General features: G+C 50.5%; 1 protein-coding gene across 2 annotated transcripts; it reads right to left on the bottom strand.

The window, feature by feature from the left end:
• Window positions 729–9,238, bottom strand: LOC110406437 (caspase recruitment domain-containing protein 8-like). 2 transcript variants are annotated; one of them, XM_021412937.1, is made up of 12 exons: window positions 8,861–9,238; window positions 8,595–8,645; window positions 7,829–8,088; window positions 7,518–7,583; window positions 6,205–6,266; window positions 5,900–6,120; window positions 4,986–5,239; window positions 4,426–4,551; window positions 3,685–3,829; window positions 3,297–3,338; window positions 2,200–2,241; window positions 729–1,539 (listed from the first exon to the last, which is right to left on the bottom strand). In XM_021412937.1, exons 1-12 carry the CDS (start codon window positions 9,102–9,104, stop codon window positions 1,280–1,282), a joined length of 1,773 nt encoding a protein of 590 aa, XP_021268612.1. In that variant the 5' UTR covers window positions 9,105–9,238; the 3' UTR covers window positions 729–1,279. The 2 variants fall into 2 exon arrangements, with proteins under 2 accessions (XP_021268612.1, XP_021268613.1); XM_021412938.1 differs by lacking the exon at window positions 2,200–2,241.

Raw genomic sequence — 11,435 nt, forward strand, 5'->3', positions numbered from 1 at the left:
TGTGCAGGATGACCCCTCCCGCCTCAGAGCCACCCCTCGCCCCCACCCAATTGCTGGCGAAGTCCAGGTTCATTTCAAGCTCCCTCAGTCTTGACAGCCCACCGAGATGGACCTAGGGGTCCTGATGGCCAACAGCGTGACCATGAGCCAGCACTGTGCCCTTGTGGCCAAGAAGGCCAACAGAACCCTGGGGTGCATACCAAAGAATGTGGCCAGAAGGTCGAGGTTCTCCTCACCTCTGCTCTGTGCCAGGGAGGCCGCATCTGGAGCACCAGGTCCAGTTCTGGGCCCCCTAGTTCAGGGCAGACAGGGAACTGCTTGTGATAGCCCAGCAGAGGGCTTCCAAGATGGCTGGGGCCTGGAGCATCTCCCTGGTGGTGAAAGGCTGGGAGCCCTGGGGCTGTTCAGCCTGCAGAAGAGAAGGCTGAGAGGGGATCTGATCAATGCTTATCAATATCTAAAGGGCGAGGGTCAAGTGGATGGGGCCAGACTATTTTTGCAGGTGCCTAGTGACAGGATAAGGGGCAAAGGGCACAAATTGGAACATAGGAAGTTCTATAAATTGAATCTCACTGAGGGTACTGAAGGTGGCCCTCTACAAGTGCAGGATTCTTCTGAGAGTGTACACTGAGAAACGTTGAAGGAAAAGACATACACCTACTATAAGGAATATAGTGTAATAAAAAATACTTGAAAACAGAGTTCAGGTTGATGGTTGGACTCAGTGATCTTATTCTGTGAGGAAAAGCTTTACTGTGAGGGTGACAGAGCACTGGAACAAGCTGCCCAGAGAGGCTGTAAAGTCTCCTTCTCTGGCGATATTCAAACCCTGCCTGGACACTTTCCTGTGTAACATACTGTAGGGAAGCTGCTTCAAGGGGGGTTGGACTGGGGGATTTCCAGAGGTCCCTTCCAACTCCTACAATTCTGTGACTCTGTTAGGTACCTGTTGTGATGATAACTCCTCGACCAGCAGCTGCCTGGAGCTTCTGGAGACACAGAGACCTTGTGTTCTCAGAAGGCAGACGGCTTCACAATGTGGGCACTGGATTAGGAACGAAGGTTTCTTGTCCCAGCAGCTTCTCATTGGTGACTGACTGTCCACTTCTAGTGATAAGTCAGGTAAGTTGGTGGCTCAGAAGGCTTTGGCATTGCTTGCTCCATGGATTTTGCATTGAAAGGTCAGGATTCAGGCACTGATAAATCCCTCCTTTTGCCTGACTATGCTGTCACTCCCTTAACCTGGCTATGGGAGCAAAAGCCGTCTGCTTTCCTGGCCTTAGCTGTTCTCCAGGTCTTCAACAAGGAACGGGTCTTTTGCCTGGAGGATCTTAAAGAGCTTCTCTTGGGCCCTGGGCCCTTTTCTTTCAGCTAGGTCCAGCAGAAATTGATTCTTCTTTTGTTTTGTATTTTGAGCTTGCACTTCCTCTTCTTCATCACTGTTGATTACACCTTCAGTCCTTAAGTGTAGTAGAATGGAGGAGAGCTGCCCCATCCTGGAACAAAGCTCTGTCTTGTGCTTCTTCATGAAGGCTGCACCTAGCAGACACCAAAGCCTGTGTTACTGTGCTGCACATGGCAAGGCAGGTTGGTTCCTGCTGTGGTACTCTGCATCCTAGCTGACACACCCAAGGGCTGTTCACCCTGTCCCACAGCCATGTGCTCCCATTCCCTCCACTGTACCAGCAGTGCTGCTTGCTGGCCAGGGGGCTGAGCCACCAGAAGAAAGCTCCCTCTTTAGTGGTGGAAGCACTGGAGCCAAGGCAAGGACAGGGCCAGAGCTGAGGGAGGTCAGGTTGGCTACAGCCCAGGGGCTGTCCCTTCCAGTGTTCCTACAGTATTTGAAGCAAGTAGGAAGCACTGGCTTTGTTGTAAGGTATGAGATGCACCAACTATACCAGTTATTGAAAGTCCAATGAAATATTTGTAGGCTGTGAACTGTATTAGCTGTAGCTCATTCTCTGTAAAAAGAGTATGTCTGATCACAAAGAAAGCAAAACAGTTGGGAGGGTCCCCAACAATATGCCAGTTTACATGCCACCAGTGAGGGAATAATAAAAGCTTTAAAGGTTTTTTGTCCAGAAAGAGTCATAAGGGCGGGAAAAAAAGGTGGTTGGTTCTCTGCTTTAAGCCCGAAGATAGTAAACCCCAAATAAATATTCAGACTCAATAAATGCAGCTCTGAAAAGCTGTACTGACCTGAAGGCATCATGGAGAAATTTCTAGAAAGACTAAGATTAACTGAAAGAGAAAGGAGGGAAATGATGAAATGCACCATCACCAAAACGGAGACCCTTTCTAAAAATCTTCCTGAGATACCTGATCTTCCATGGAACCATTAGCCATTATTTCCTGCTTACATTATTTCTCACCCATCTGTTGAGAATTCAGGTAAGTGGGGTCCAGGGCTGTGTACATTTGTAGGTGTTAGTTTAGGGGTGCAGAATTAGCCTAACAGAGAAGGGACCTGTCACGGTGTTATCTAAGGGTCTGCATCCGTGACAAGGGGGACAGGCCCGAAAAAAAAAAAAGAAGAGAAAAGAGGAAAAAAAAAAATTGTCAGTGGCTAGGGGCCAGCCCCGAGCGGTCCGGCGGCTAAAGCAGCAGGGAAGCTGTGGACCCGCACCCTGGGGAAACAAATGGAAGAGGGGAAAGGCAGGGGACTCGTAAGCAGATCTAAAACAAAACAGCAGCACCTATCTGAGGAGAAACAACTAATTTTACTAAATATATTGAAATTGAGGCTAGTGGAATTGTAGCAGAGAGTTTACAAGCTGAAAGTCTTACACAGTAAACTGCAGGACGACCATGTGCTTTCTCCGCTGGGCAGGAAGGAACAGACCCCAAGTCTCCCAGGCGGCTTCACCACCCCCTTTAAGGCAAAGACCCCCGGGGAGTGCACCTCCTCCCCTCCCCCTCGGAGGGCCACACACCAAAAAAGGCAGTTTGCAGTAACCAGGGAATTAACTCTTTAACTGCCAGTGCTTTGCATGATGTAATGGTGTGGAATACCGACAACAAAAATCACAAAACCATGACAAGCTCATTCTCTATAAAAAGAGTATGTCTGATCACAAAGAAAGCAAAACAGTTGGGAGGGTCCCCAACAATATGCCAGTTTACAGAGCATGCTGCCAACAGTGAGGGAATAATAAAAGCTTTAAAGGTTTTTTGTCCAGAAAGAGTCATAAGGGTGGGAAAAAAAGGTGGTTGGTTCTCTGCTTTAAGCCCGAAGATAGTAAACCCCAAATAAATATTCAGACTCAATAAATGCAGCTCTGAAAAGCTGTACTGACCTGAAGGGATCTTGAAGACATTTCTAGGAAGACTAAGATCACCTGAAAGAGAAAGGAGGGAAATGATGAAATGCACCATCACCAGAACGGAGACCCTTTCTAAAAATCTTCCTGAGATGCCTGATCTTCCATGGAACCATTAGCCATTATTTCCTGCTTACGTTATTTCTCACCCATCTGTTGAGAACTCAGGTAAGTGGGGTCCAGGGCTGTGTACATTCGTAGGTGTTAGTTTAGGGGTGCAGAATTAGCCTAACAGAGAAGGGACCCCAAGGCACAGTACCATACCCTGCACTCAGAGTATCTGAGCATCTCTTTTCACTGTCACAAGAAGTGCAGCTCACTGTCCCGTCTTCTCAGTTCCCCTTACAGATGGGCCTGATCCTACCTGCTCTCAGTGATGCCCTCCAGACCACGGTGTCATTCTGTCTATCTGTAATAAGGAATTCAATTTCCTCTGCCATATTCCTGATGTAGATCTCAACAAAGAGCTGTTGTTCCTTTGGACTCTTGTAGCAAAACGGTAAGTGTGCCTGTAAAGATAAGAAGGAAGTTGAGTCTCACCTTGTGGAACTGTGAATTTACACACATCATCCCATGTTTCCTGGCCACGCAGAAATGAAGAAAAAAGTCCCAGAGGAAGGGAACTCTGGAGTGTCTCATCTGGCCTCCTTCGCAAAGAGGGAGCATGTTGTCAATTCTAGATTGGCTCAGCCTAGGCTTTGTCTAGCAGAATACTGGAAACCTCCAAGAGCAGAGATTTTACCACCATTCTGATGTTCTCTAAGTGTTGCACCACCACTGCAATTTGGACAACATGACATGCAAGCAGAGGCAGAGAGACACGGTTTGTTCATCTTGGAGAAGAAAAGGCAAAGGAAAGAACTAATCACTGTTTTCAACAATGTAAGGGGGGGGGTTAAAGAAAAGACAGAGCCTCTTGGAAGTGTATAGTGATGAGATGAGGCAACACGCACACGCTGAGACAAGGGAAATTCTGATTGGATAATAGGGAAAGGATCACAAAGCTGAACTAAAGACCCAGAGAAGCTGTGGTATTTTCTGTTTCACTCAAAAAAAAAAAAAAAAAAAAAAGAATTAAAAAAAAGAAGGGAACAATCCCACTTACTTCAGGCATAATCTTCACTTGAGTGTTACTGGACAGCTGGTATTTGTAGCCAAAGAACAGAGGGCTGAATGGAGGAGGCTTGGGAATAAGCTTTGAATTCCAGCTCAGCTCTTGTTTTTCAATGGCCTGTAAACATCAAGGATCACTTTTGAGAGATGAAAAAAAAGAGCTGTGAGCTGGAGGTAGCTCTCACTGCCCTTGGAAAGTCAAGAAGAGAAGGGAACAACCTAGTCAGAACAGACTCCTGAACATGCATTACAGGCAGTGCTGTAAGAGGGCTGCACACAACAGGAGAGCACCTGCTATGTAGCCACCTATTACCGTGCATGGCAGCAGCCAGCAAGTCTGACATCTGCTCCATGCCATGTTGCAGAGCATCCTGTGCCGTGTCTTTGCTCGTGCTAGGATATGCTGTCCCAGCCAAAAGCACAGAGTGATTCATGGAGGCAGGAAACACCAGAGCAAAACTGAGAGGGCTCTCTGCTTAACAAATCCATTCCCTGCAACTGCAGCCACACCAGACGTCATCCTCTAAACTGGTCAAGCTCCCTCCATCTTACCTGCTTCACAGAGATGTCATCTGGGATCAGGTAGAGATGCAGGGTTGTATCTGCAGCAAAGAACTGCTGGAAGATCAGCACTAAGGAGTGCATAGGGAGAGAAATGGTTGAACGTAACTTTCTCCAAACCACCCCAAGGAGCGAGAAGCTGGGATTCTCCAGGACAGCAGAGAAAGCCATCACTTTTGTCGGAATCTGTAGGGTCATCTTCTGGAATTCAAAATGGGCAACAAAGCATTCGCTGATATCTACATCTGAAAGAGACAGCAAAGGCAACAAGGTTCTGCTTTGTCTTCCTTGCACCCTACCAGGTTACCTCCTTCTCTTTGAGGGTTTATTAGAAGAAAGGAGACAGACACCAACACAAAATGACATAGATAACATACTCTGCTTTAGGGGTGATGTATACCCTGGGATTTACAGGGTTCCTGTGCCCAGCAGGGTATTACAGGCCTGTGGTAGTCTTCCTTTGGGTTTCCTTGGGAAAACTGCAAACTTGAGGTAGCAGCTTGGGACTGCTGCAAAGCTGAGGCAGAACCTTGTGGGTCATCACAGCAACTGGGAGAGGAGGGGAGGAGGATCCAGTGGTGTGAGTGCAGAGCAGGTAGTGGGGAAGGGAGCACACTGAAGGTTTAATAAAACATGAGAAAAGGATGGAGGATGGCAAAGCAAGGTGGAAGAACACAAGGGAGCACAGGCTACCTCTGAAGGGAGGAAAAATTTGGCCCCATCTGGAGAGAGGTCCCCAGGAGTTGTTTTGGTAAATTGCTGTTCTGTGCCCACCTGTGTGAGCAGGTCCTGGAAGCATCTCTGGGGGACAGGGACTGGAGGCTGAGGGAAAGAGGCCTGGGAGAACCCAGGTGCCTGAGGGGCAGGGGGGCTGTGTCAGGGAGCAGGTCCCATGGCTGCCATACCTGTCAGGCAGATGAAGTGGGGGAGATACACAGCCCGCACGGTTCCGGGCAGCGCCCAGATGTTGAAAAGAGGCCCAGCAGGTACCAACACTTCCTGGTCAGCCTCTTTCATATACTTGGCCCAGGTGGCACATCTGTACACAATGCTGGCTGCTGACTCCACCTCGAAGGCAAGGCCCGTCTCAGAGCACTGGAAGATGCCTGGTCCAGGGAGACAGACTCTGCAAGTGGGAGAGAGGACAGGCTCACGCCATGTGTGATGAAGGCTTTTGGAAAGTGTTCCCACTTCTCCTAGGAGCTCTTACTTGTATATGTTTTGTTCCGTCAAATTGCATGAATCTATCAGCGGCCTCACTTCCTGAAGTTCCTGCAACACAAGTGTGAGTGGTTTGGGGCTGAATGGGGTGTTGTGCACTGGATGCCACTTGCAAGAGTCGTGCTGAGAACTGCAGTGAAGCACACTGCAGGTTGGCCCGTGAGCTGCGAACCTCACAAGCAGCAGCAGGGTAATGAGCAGCTCTACCCAAGCAATGTTATTTTGCTATTTTTTTTTTCCCCTGCTCAGAGCAGAGAACTAAAAAGAAGAAAGGATGGCGAAGGAGAGGCAGTTTGAAAGTGGCAGGGGTCTGGTGCAAGTGGGCTGCCTGGTGGCCTGGTTGCAGCAATAGTTCTCTACGTGCAGGCTCTGCCACATGGCCTAAGGTGAGCCAGCATGGTGCCTTCTTTTAGCTGCACCAAGCAGCCTCCAGACACCTTCTGCTCTTACTCAGACACCTGACAAGGTGGGAAGCAGCTGTTCAGCAAAGGAGCGCTCATGAAATGTGCCCAGTGCTTTCATTTACTTGCTGCTGTGGTTGTATATCAAACATACTGTGTTTCTTTTACCTCTTCAGAACAAGGGGACTACAGACCCTGCTGTATGGTGTCCAGAAAACACCACTCATCCGTGAAGAGGCCAGGAAAATCAATGACTGGCAACTGCCCTGGGATCTGAGGTAGGCATGGGACATGTCCGACGCAGGCAGGCAGGCTCTGTGTACGTGCTCATGACCCTTGAACGTGGCTGCTCATTGCTGTCATTAAGCAAGGTGCCCTCGAGAAATCCTGTGCACTGGCATAGCAAGGAGGGCTGAACACTTATCCCCACTGGCACGGGGAAGGCACCAGTTAGTGCATACATCCCTGATGGACCAACAGGAAAGATAATGGTTGGACATGCATACCTGGAGCTCCAGACTACACGTTTCACACACTGATTTTTGGGATGTATTTTGAGCTTGGAAATTCTAGATAGCATAGTTTCTGTTTCCTGGGAGAGAAAATGTTGGCTGCTGACTTGCTTCAACAGAGAGAAAGCAGTAGACACAGACAGATGAAATGTTTAGCAGACAGAATAAATTTGGGATGCAAGTGAGTAGAAAAGAGCCTTTCCACTAATGTAAAACGAATCAATGCATGCTGAGTTAGCACAGCAAGGAGACTGGACTGTTCTGGAGTCCAAAGGATTGCTGTGAACAACAGGTCCCGGAGGTACAGGTGGGAGCTGAGGTCTGCCTGCTGTGCCCTGTGAGGACCTGTAAGGCCACTGCAGAGCACAGCTGCAGGCAAGGACCCTTACCTCTCTCACACAGTGACAGCTTCTCTCCTCTGCTGGAACATCTGACTGTGGCCATTTCTGGATTTCCTGGAGAAGGGAACACAAGAAGAGCACTCCCAAGCCAGATTTCTCCCCTCAGCTGTGCTTGCTTGCCAGGGCCATGAGGAGAGGCCTCCTGGATTCGGCACAGGCCAGCCCTGCTGCAGGACACGGAGTGCCATAGATCCCTGTGGGGATGGCTGTGGGCTCAGGGTGCTCTCACCCTGCCTGTTGCCCAGCCCTGTTGCACTCCTCCCTCCATCTCAGGCCTCGGGCATCCCACCAGCCCTTACCTTTGCACTTGTTGAGGTGATGCCTGCTGCACCGCCCTGCATTTCAAACCTTGAGGTGACGCCTGCCGTACCGCTCTGCATTTCAAACCTTGAGGTGACGCCTGCTGTACCACCCTGCATTTCAAACCTTGAGGTGACGCCTGCCAGATCATCCTGATTTGCCATCCCTGGGATGATGTCTTCTTTACCGCCATGCTTTTTTATCCATGAGGTGACATCTGCCGCACCGCCCTGGTTGTGCATCTCTGGTCCTCGAAAACCTGTGTCCCGAGCAAGAAGATGGTCATTGTTTCTACAACTCACTGCAATCACCTGAAAGGAGGATGCAGCTGAGCAGGGTGTTGGTCTCTTTCCTTGGGTGACAAGCAATAGGACGTGAGGTGGCAGTGGGGAAGTTTAGGCTGGCTGCTGTGAAGAATTTGTTCACAGAAAGGGTGGGCAGGCATTGGGACAGGCTGCCCAGGGAGGTGGTGGAGTCGCAGTCCCTGGAGGTATTGATGGGACACGTGGCTGTGGCACCGAGGGACAAAGTTTAAAGGTGGATTTATAGTGTTAGTTGGATGGTTGGACTTGATCTAATGTTTTTTTTTTTCAACCAAAATGAAGCCGTCCTACCTTCACCCGGTCTTCCCCATCCCATTAGCTGCACAGTCCCCGGTTGTGCTCCCAGATTTACCACAGTTTCCACATTTGAAGTGGACACACACTCACCACACATGCAGATCCCCTCCCTCCACGAGACTGCCAGTGAGCACTGTGATCTTACCCAAGTCACCTCCCATGCCCTGGAGGACAGGTAAACCACCACCACCTCGCACTGCAACAGCAACACAAAGCAGAGCAGAGCTCAGGAACTTGGTCACGTCAGGGGAAGCACTCCCCCAAATCCATTCCCCTTTCTGCCCTCCCCTCCCAGTTCTTCCCCCCCGAGGCACAGGGCTCCCTGGCTGAAGGTCCTCTTGCCCCTTCCCCTTGGCAGCCAGAGGTCAGCCTGCTCCCATGGCCTCTCTCCACCTCTGGCCTGGTACTTACACCTACGAATGCAGAATACAGTGCTGTTGGAGGTAATGTTGTAATGCCTCAGAGTTAGTTCGTCCAGCAACTCTTGGATACCATGAATCAGTCTTGTCTGAGAAGGGTAGAAATCACTATCCAGTGCAAATAGCTTCATCTTTAGGTCCAGCACCGTGTCGTCCAAAGACACCAGCACAGAAATATTTTTTCCTGAGAAAGACTTCACAAGGATGGAGAATGTGGAGCTGTGTGTGGTCCCCATCGTCTTTGCTTTGCCTCTTGCAGCCGCCTGAAACACAGCTGTGTCGGTGGGTGAGGGGCACGAGACCCTCGGGGCTGCAGACGGTCATCCAGGAACAGGCAGCTGCCCACAATAGTTCCGCCTGTGTCACTTCCCTAGAAAGTGAAAGCACAGAGTGATTTCGGGGAAACAAGGCGTGTCGTCACTCCCTCCTCTGGCTTCCGCGTGTCAGGGCAGGGTAAGAGGAGGCAGGGGAAGCAGAGGGACAGGGAAGCAGAGCTTCTTCCTGAGGGCATGGCTTGCATTAGGACTCCTTCAGGCCCTGCCACCATGGAGCACCCGGGACCATACCCTGTGCTGTCCCATGCTTGGCAGCCAGTCAGGAGATGGGACTCCCCTCCTTGAGCCGGGGAGGCTGGGGGATGGAAATTCAGCCCTGGACCAGGGGACATGGGTAAGCAAAGCCCCATGAGAGGGCAGTCGACATCATGCACAATATCAAGGTTGCATAATCAGTATGAAAGGCAGCAGTGACCCAACACAATCTGCATCTAGGGGAGAAAAACCTTGTCTCTGCACTCAAGGTGGTCTCAAAAATCAGAGAGTGAAAACAACGTATATCTGGGGCATGTACTAAGAAAAGGCACATAGAGATGCTGACACGCCCCCAAACAGTGTATGATGGATAAGGAAAGTAGTTTACTGCAGAAAATAGAAAGCATGCCAGGCAAGCAGGAGTGGGAACAGATCTCTGTCTCCAAAGTGAGGAAAAAAATGTATACCCAGAAGGATGATGTAAAATAAGTGATATGGGAAAGAATGGGATTGGCTATTTCCAAGAAGAAGGAATAATTCTGCCCAGGCAGCAGATGGTGATCCCCCTCCCATGCTGTTTTGCAGCACTGGACTAAAAATCAAGCACCAAGAAGTGATGGACACTTGTCTCGAGCACTTCACCCACATGGCAGCACATGGCTGTAGTGCCTGCACTGCAGCCTCAGGCTGCTGAGTCTAGAGGAGCTCCTGAGAGCTGAGTTAAAAAGCAGAGATCTCCCTGGTGACAAGGGCCTCCTGATCATGGAATCACAGAAGCATGGAACCATGGAGCCACAGAACCATGGAGCCACAGAACCATGGAGCCACGGAACCATGGAGCCACAGAACCATGGAGCCACGGAACCATGGAACCACAGAACCATGGAATCACAGAACCATGGAACCAGAGAACCGTGCAGCTACAGAACCATGGAGCCACGGAACCGTGGAGCCACAGAACCATGGAGCCATGGAACCATGGTGCCACAGAACCATGGAGCCACAGAACCATGGAGCCACGGAACCATGGAGCCACGGAACCATGGAGCCACGGAACCATGGAACCACGGAACCGTGGAACCACGGAACCGTGGAGCTACAGAACCGTGGAGCTACAGAACCGTGGAGCCACAGAACTGTGGAGCCACAGAACTGTGGAACCAGAGAATCCAAGCTGGAAGAGACCCACAAGGATCACAGAATGGTTTGGCTTGGAAGGGACCTTTAAAGGCCATCTGGCCCAACTCCCCTGCAGTGAGCAGGGACATCCACAGCTCCATCAGGTGCTCAGAGTGCCATCCAGCCTAACCTTGAATGTCTCCAGAGATGGGGCATCCACCACATCTCTGAGCAACCCATGCCAGTGCTTCACTACCCTTACTGGCCTTCCAGTACCCGAAAGGGGCCTACAGGAAAGCTGAGGAGAGACCTTTTTTAAAGGCATGTAGTGACAGGACAAGGGGAAATGGTTCTGAACTGTGAGAGGGTAGATTTAGACTAGATATTGGGAAGAAATTCTTTACTGTGAGGGTGGTGAGACAGTGGAACAGGTTGCCCAGTGAGGCTGCGGATGCCCCCTCCCTGGAAGCATTCAAGACCAGGCTGGATGGGGCTGTGAGCAAACTGGTCAGTGGGAGGCGTCCCTGCCAATAGCAGGGGGTTGGAACGAGATGATCTTAAAGGTCCCTTCCAACCCAAACCATTCCGTGATCCTCTGATTCTAAAAAAAAACACCCTTTTTCCTTATATCCAATCTTCTTCGTTTGAAACCATTTCCCCTTGTCCTATCGCAACGGACCCTGCTAAAGAGTCCGTCACAGAGTCCAACTCCTGGCTCCGTGTAGGACCACCCAAACGCAAACCCGATGTCTGGCAGCAGCGTCCAACCGCTCCCTGCGCCCGCAGCCCAGGGGAGCTGTGCCATGCCCACCGCCCTTTGGGCCAGAACCTCCCCCTAACCCCCGACTGTCCCTCCCCTGACGCAGCTCCGCGCCGTTCCCCGTCGCTGTCACCCGTTCCTGGGGACGGACGGACACC

Source organism: Numida meleagris, chromosome 14 (genome assembly GCF_002078875.1).
Source record: "Numida meleagris isolate 19003 breed g44 Domestic line chromosome 14, NumMel1.0, whole genome shotgun sequence".
Classification (NCBI taxonomy): Eukaryota; Metazoa; Chordata; class Aves; order Galliformes; family Numididae; genus Numida; species Numida meleagris.